The 7,068-nt window shown below is 32.3% G+C and overlaps 1 protein-coding gene across 2 annotated transcripts; it reads right to left on the bottom strand.

Annotated features, from left to right (window-relative positions):
* Nucleotides 907–4,171, bottom strand: LOC109325814 (putative E3 ubiquitin-protein ligase XBAT31). Of its 2 annotated transcripts, XM_019558389.1 has the most exons (9): nt 3,735–4,171; nt 3,522–3,581; nt 3,336–3,407; nt 3,119–3,240; nt 2,875–3,015; nt 2,667–2,774; nt 2,100–2,355; nt 1,266–1,704; nt 907–1,235 (listed from the first exon to the last, which is right to left on the bottom strand). In XM_019558389.1, exons 1-8 carry the CDS (start codon nt 3,912–3,914, stop codon nt 1,297–1,299), a joined length of 1,347 nt encoding a protein of 448 aa, XP_019413934.1. In that variant the 5' UTR covers nt 3,915–4,171; the 3' UTR covers nt 907–1,235; nt 1,266–1,296. The 2 variants fall into 2 exon arrangements, with proteins under 2 accessions (XP_019413934.1, XP_019413933.1); XM_019558388.1 differs by having other exon boundaries at nt 907–1,704.

A 7,068-nucleotide genomic window follows, 5' to 3' on the forward strand; every position in this document is an offset into this window, starting at 1 on the left:
AATGTTATAACAACAATCCTTTTCTGATGGCTAAAATGCAAGAGACTTTTTCAAACTTTGGAAATTGATTGATCATGATTGATTGGTATATTTGATCAACAAAGTGTCATTTTCCCCCTTTAAATATTATTGCTTGTCGATCTACCTGACATGTTCCAATCCAGATTCATGTGAAATATCTGCAACCACTTGGATCCAAATGAGAAAATTAGGAGATTCTTAATTGTAATGATATATTATTCTATAAAATTTTCCTACAAATTATATTACATTATAAGAAACTCACACATGTTATTAGTAAATCAATCTTTAATAAATAAAGTATGATAAATATATTATTTTTTTTTATAGTATAAGATGATTTGAATATGTAGGAGGTATCATTTTTATTGTGTTTAATTTTTTTTCATGCAGCATAGCAAAGGCCCCATGTGATTCTGATTTTTGTATATGACTCAACCTTTTAGATATTCTTGCACGCAAATTGTTGGTTGAAATATTTTGATTAGCATACGTAAATATTATTTAAACAGCAAAACGAATTAGTCCACATTCCTACGCCTCGCATTTCTAAAAAAATAAAATAAATGATTCCCATCAACTCTTCAAAAGTCATAAGCTCTATTTTTATTAAGGATTAGTTCGAGAGTTGGATTTTGGAGGAGAAGATTTAGAAGTCATCTCACAGGTGTATTTCATAGCTCCCAAGTCTTCCTTTTCTTTTCTTTTCTTTCAGCTCCAAAATTTAACTCTCAAACTAACCCTAAGATGTCGTGAGTAGGAAAATTAATACGAGAATTATCCTTTCCATAATGTGCTTACTACTAATTAGTGATGAGTTCCATTTTCGACCCTAACCTTTCCCCTTCATATTTTATTGCACATTTGGTACAAAGAAACATTTCTGAAGCAAAATCACAACACATTTTCATAAGATCTTAGACTTGTACCTTGGAGAAAAATAATTTCTCACTTCACTGAATTACATATACACAATTCCATTGACATTGCCCAAAATCATTGATGCAGATGCTTCTTCCTTCTAAAGTAGCAATATTATTAAAATTTACAACCACAACATTATGACATGCACCAACTGATCAACCACATTTGGTCCCTACTACCAAAAACATCAATTTAAACTCACTTTGCTTAGTTCCCAATATTACTACACTATATTCCTTTTTCTTTGTACTATCATTTTGCCTTGCAGGCCAAGCAACTCCTTATCACATTTGCTAATATGGAATTATCGAATACTGATAAGCAGTTAAGCACAAAGATCGGGCATCGACATCACTGTTGTTTATTATCAACCCACTCATTTTCAGCAGTAATCCTTCCAGAACTTCGGCCACCCATCTTTCCAAATGAACCGATAGTGGTTACTCCCTTGAAGCTGCTGCTATCACCTTCGTTTAAGTTTCGCGATTTCCATGACTTGCTTATCTTGGAACCATTGATATCGAGGACATCTTGATCAATGTCATCACGACTTTCTTCCATCTGGATAACCACAAGTCTGGCGATGGTGCTTCGGCAGAATGGACAAAGTGGAGGGGTAAGACAAGCAGTGGTAGGGTTCGGCTTGTTGTGGCAACATAGGGCTAATGTGCATTGTGCACACATCTGGTGACCACAGTCCTGAACTTCAATTGTGCATACCTGCTCAAAGCAGATGCAGCATAATTCGGTCTCACTAACCTGAAATTGTATCAGATCCCACAATGAGGATATAGTGGTGAAGAAGTTTTCTCACTAAACTATTACCGCATAAAGCAAAAGCGGATGTAATAAGGAAATATAGATTTACCATCATGGAGAGAATGGTTATTTTAAAAAGGAGACAGAATAGTGCATGGATTAAGAAAAAACCCTCATACTGAGTATATGTCTAAAGAGCTTAAATTGATCAAAATTAGAAGGGAAGGGGCTTCAAATGTTTCCACATTTTCAAACTATCCAAATAAAGTGACCTCCTAATAAAATTTATTGAATTGTCAGGACTATATCTCTGTAGTCTGAATCAACTCAATTGCATATCTACAAAAGGTAGAAAACTGAAGAAGTTGGTAAAATTTGAAAGGGTTTCGAGTTACCTCAGATATATTGTCATCTACCACATCAGAGTGCATTGGAGATGGGAGAGAGTAAGCAGTACCCTTCAATATGTTCTTCTCCCTTTCCTTGTTTGCGTCTATCAGCACACGCTCTAATAAAGCTTTTGCTTCCGGATTAAGTTCACTGATGACTTTCAAAGGTAATGGCCAGACAAGAGGCTCTGCAGATGTAGGATTCAGCAATGCTGCACATGCACCATGTTTGTGTTTCAGAGCAACTATATAAGGTATCCTCCTGCATTGACAACATCGTCAAATGTGGTAAGTTGTCACCTAAAGTGTAAAATTCCAAATGGAAAACTTCAAATAAGAATAGAAGAGAAAGGAACATCAAAATCAGAGCAAGTAATACATTAGTTAATTCAAATCTTCCTGAAAGACTTACATTTTGATAGTACAATATCATAGTAAGCAAACACATCATCAATAAGCTACATAAATTTTAGTAAAATATATTTACATTTATGTACCAAACATGATTAAGTTTCATCCATACGAAATCTTCAATTGTGAAGGAAGGAATTTGTACTTAGAAACTATAATTACCCAGATGTATCACGTTGAAGACGATCGGCACCCCAAGCCAACAGTGGACGGATGCAATCCAGAGATCCCCCTCTAGCCGCTAGATGAAGAGCTGTGCTTCCAGGACAGCTGCGCATAGAAATTGATTAATTCACAATACAAATGAATACACTAAACCCAAGCTTATATATCACCAATTCACCATTAGAACTTTCACAGATGATCTTACCCATATCTTCCAGTAGGAGCACAAACAAGAGCTCCACTGTCTAATAGAATATGTACACATTCAGGCTGTCTTTGACGTGCTGCCAAGTGCAATGGTGTTGCTCCCCTGCCATCTCTAATATTCACAAACCGAGCATACCCCCTATAACGAATTCAATTTTTTAAATAAAAAAATGCATCATAACAAACCACTAACATGAACACAATCGATTGGGGAGAAATTGGTGCTAAAATTAAGGGCCAACCAAGAAGCAGCTACTGGACTAGATTGAGCAGTTGAAAGAATTGCCTTAAGGCAAGAAGAATGGCCATAGTATGCAGCATAATGCAAGGAGGTTCTTCCATAAACTGAATCAAACATTAATACCTGTGAATATTTCAAAATTACCCTCATGAGTTTTTTATAAAAAATTGTCACTATTATAGTAAAGAATTGGAACTTCAGGAAAAAAATTCACATACATTAGCACCAGCTTCAAGTAGCTTTTCCACACATGCAATCTTTCCGTGCATTGCTGCCAGCATAAGCGGAGTCTGAATTGTTCACAACACATTTGAAAGATAATTAAAGCAAAACTCTAAAGTGACACCAAACATGAAAATCCCATTTTGAAGCCAAAACATTAGAAAAAACAAACTTTTAGTTACCTGTTTTTGGCGATTCAAAACATCTGGATTCACAGATCCATTTAAAAGCATTGTTAAAATCTGCAATTTGAAGTTTTGAACCAAAAGCAACAACACCCATCAACCAATACCCAAAGAAGTTAAAATTCCAACAGAGACCCACCAATGACAATCCAATTGGGTAACCAAATCTAACAAAACATCAATAATAGCGACTGAAAAAGGAAGCTTTACCTGGATCTGGCCATTAGCAGCAGCAATATGAAGAGGAGAGTGGCGATCATAAACAGTAGTACGGTGCATGAGAGAAGGGCATGTCTCTAAAAGAGTTGCAAAAGTTTCTAAATCACCATGCTGAACAGCACGAAAGAGGCCATGTTCATGGCTTCCTCTGCAACTCAAACCCTGACCCATCTATGAATATAAAAACTCACTCTTTTTTCTCTCTCTTTTTCTTCACTGACTGCGCCACCTTTGGCACAGAAAGGATTGGTAGGTAGTTGAGATTTCTCAAGTTTGGAATTCAAAGTTTACTTTCACATTTATGGAGTTAAAGATATATAGACAAAGGGGAAAGTGAGAGAAAGAAGGGTAGCTGACTGTGTCAGTGATGAGCAATTACTCAAACTCACTTCGTTTTTGGTTATAATATCAGTTCAGATTCCATAGCGTCTGTAATACTTCTTATTAACTTATTAAATAACTATTCTGTAACTTTTTCATTTTTTAATTTCTTTTTTTAACCGGATAATTGTTTATAATTAATGATAAAGATAGTAGCATACAATAATGGATATAATTTCTGCTCCTATGTCCTTTGACTCTTTATTTAACCTCTGCTGTTGTTTAATATCTTTGTCCTTTGACTCTTTATTTAACCTTGGCTGTTATTTAATATCTTTTTTTCTCTTCCAGTCTTAAGGTCATATATACTGGGAAATGGATTTTCACTCATCTACTTAAAAATTCTTTTTTTACTACTTTACAAAATCTAATTATCTATAGTTTTTTTTAAGGAGAAAAATGTTTACTTATGAAAAACTTATTGGTCCTATACCAGTACAATAATTATATCACTTATACAATATCAATCATAATTAGTAACACTAGTTAATTTTCATTTAAACCATATTGGTCGATTTTTATTTAAAATTATAAAATTTGTATAAAATAAATTTATTTATTTTTACCAAAATGTTAGAGTATTTCCTTTGGAGAATATTAATTTGTATTTATGTCTCACGCAATATTTTATAATTTATTATACATCCCTCTAAATTGATAGTAATATTTGGTTTTTCTTCATAATGACAAATGTCATTTTTTTCTTGTTTGAGCCCACAATCTACTTTCATTTTTATATTTTATAATAACAAATGGTTTCTCTCTTCTTATTAAAGATATTTTAGATGATATTTTTGGAAGACAGTTGTTGATTAGAATGTTAGGAACTAGCTAGTTAGATCTGTGTTAGTTACTTGTTTTACAATATTTTCTCTTGTATAAATAAGTCATAATGTCCCTCTTCTTATTTATGCAATTTAATTTATTAATGAGAATATGATTACTCTTTGTTTCTCATTCTTCTTTCGTTAAACTTATTTTAAGTTTTCTTTCATATACTTCTTTATTCATCAAGAAGCTTTATTTTCCATGACGCTGATACCATATTTTAGAAAGTTAAGAATTAGTTAGTTAGGTTTGTGTTAGTTACTTGTTTTACAAACTTTCTTTTCCTATTTTCTCTTGTATAAATAAGCCAAAGTGACTCACTTCTTATTTATTCAATTTTGTAATGAAAATTCAATTCATTAATAAGAATATGATTACTCTTTGTTTCTCATTCTTCTTTCTTTAAGTTTCTTTAAGCTTCCTTTCATATACTTCTTGATTCATCAAGAAGCTTTATTTTCCATGATTCTTACCATATTTTAACACTCCTTCTTCCCACCTTTGGGACCTATATTTTATCATAAAAATGTTCAAGTATTGTTAAAAAAAATAAGAATTTCATATTCACAATTGAGGTAAGAATATTTTTATCTAAATAAGAACACTACAACATTCTTATTGCACTCAATCAAACACACAATTATTAACTTTGTTATACACAACTATTAAAGAGAATGTCGCTGCCATTTTAGTGCACCTCTGTTCTGGGGATCAACAATATCTAGCATAGGCCCAAAAACTAGGGGTGATGGATCCATTAAGCTTTGAAGGGTGGAGTAGACATGGAAGAAAATGGGTGAGGTATGTCTGAGGTGGGAAATGTATACTTGACATGTATTCTCATCATCCTTTGATTTTAACATAGATATGTTTTGTGTATTTGCATTTGCAACATAGCACAAGACGTAAAATTTCTCAATGTATATGATTAACTTGCAATGTTTACCAAATGATGTTATGATTAGACATCCAAATTGGTCTTAGCTTGATGGCCAATTTTGATCATGGTTTGACAATTACAAAAAAGAGATCCATCTCAACACTTTTTGTTTTGTTCTGAAGTATAGGATTATAGGAAGTAGCACCATAATTCATAATAGTATTAGAATTAGAATAAATATTTTAAAGCTTTACTTATAAATTATAATACTATATGTTTGTGGGGATTTGTGATTCAGTCAACCCAAATGACCAATTTGAATTCAATTGAAATTAATAGAGTGGACCCAACAAATTGACTTCTACCATAGACCACCCTGCTGGGTCTGCCTAATTTCACATGGAACCGTGCTCAATTTTAAAATTTCAAGCAATTATGGTAGCAAAAAAATCTTATTACAAAATTTAACTTTTTGCTCTATCGAATTGTTCAAGTTCTAAATGTTATGTTAAACATTTTTATCATCCCCAATAGTAAGGTTTTGGTTTGGTAATCTTAAGTTAGACTCTTCTCTATTACCGGAGAGAGCAGTTTAATTTTGTAGTGTATTTTGAAGGATAAAAATATAAATTTAATATAAATTAAAGGATATAAAAGTCTTTATTTTTGATTTTTCAATGTTATTTTTAATAATTGTCCTCTCTATTAATAGAGAAGAGTCTGAATAAGTAATCTTACTTTTTAAATTTAAAAAAGGAGGAGGTGATACTTTGTGGGCTTATTGAACTTTCGTAGGAATCACATGATAACAACTACGTCACTTTTTTTGGGTAAAATTTTTTCATAACACCCTAATGAGGCCTAACCCATTTATTAAGACATCTTCCATAGCCACCTATTGTCCACAATCTAATGAAGATTGTTACTTCAATAATAATACTAATTTGATCTCCGGCACACTCTAATTTTAGTACCTCTATTGAAAAAGAAATGGTATTTTTTACTACTCACATTTTAGTACAGGAGAAAGATAACTATTCTATCTCGTATGCAAAAGTCAAACTAAAATCTTGTTTGAAAATATTATTTAAATCAACCATTGAAATGTATGATATAATGTATGAGACTCATATTTAATAGGATCAGAGAAGAAAAAATATACTTAATATATTTTAATTGCACACAAAGAAACTATTTTCAGAGCGTTTATATAATAAATGAAATTTAATTAGTAGG

The sequence above is a fragment of the Lupinus angustifolius genome, chromosome LG13 (genome assembly GCF_001865875.1).
Source record: "Lupinus angustifolius cultivar Tanjil chromosome LG13, LupAngTanjil_v1.0, whole genome shotgun sequence".
In the NCBI taxonomy this organism is placed as follows: Eukaryota; Viridiplantae; Streptophyta; class Magnoliopsida; order Fabales; family Fabaceae; genus Lupinus; species Lupinus angustifolius.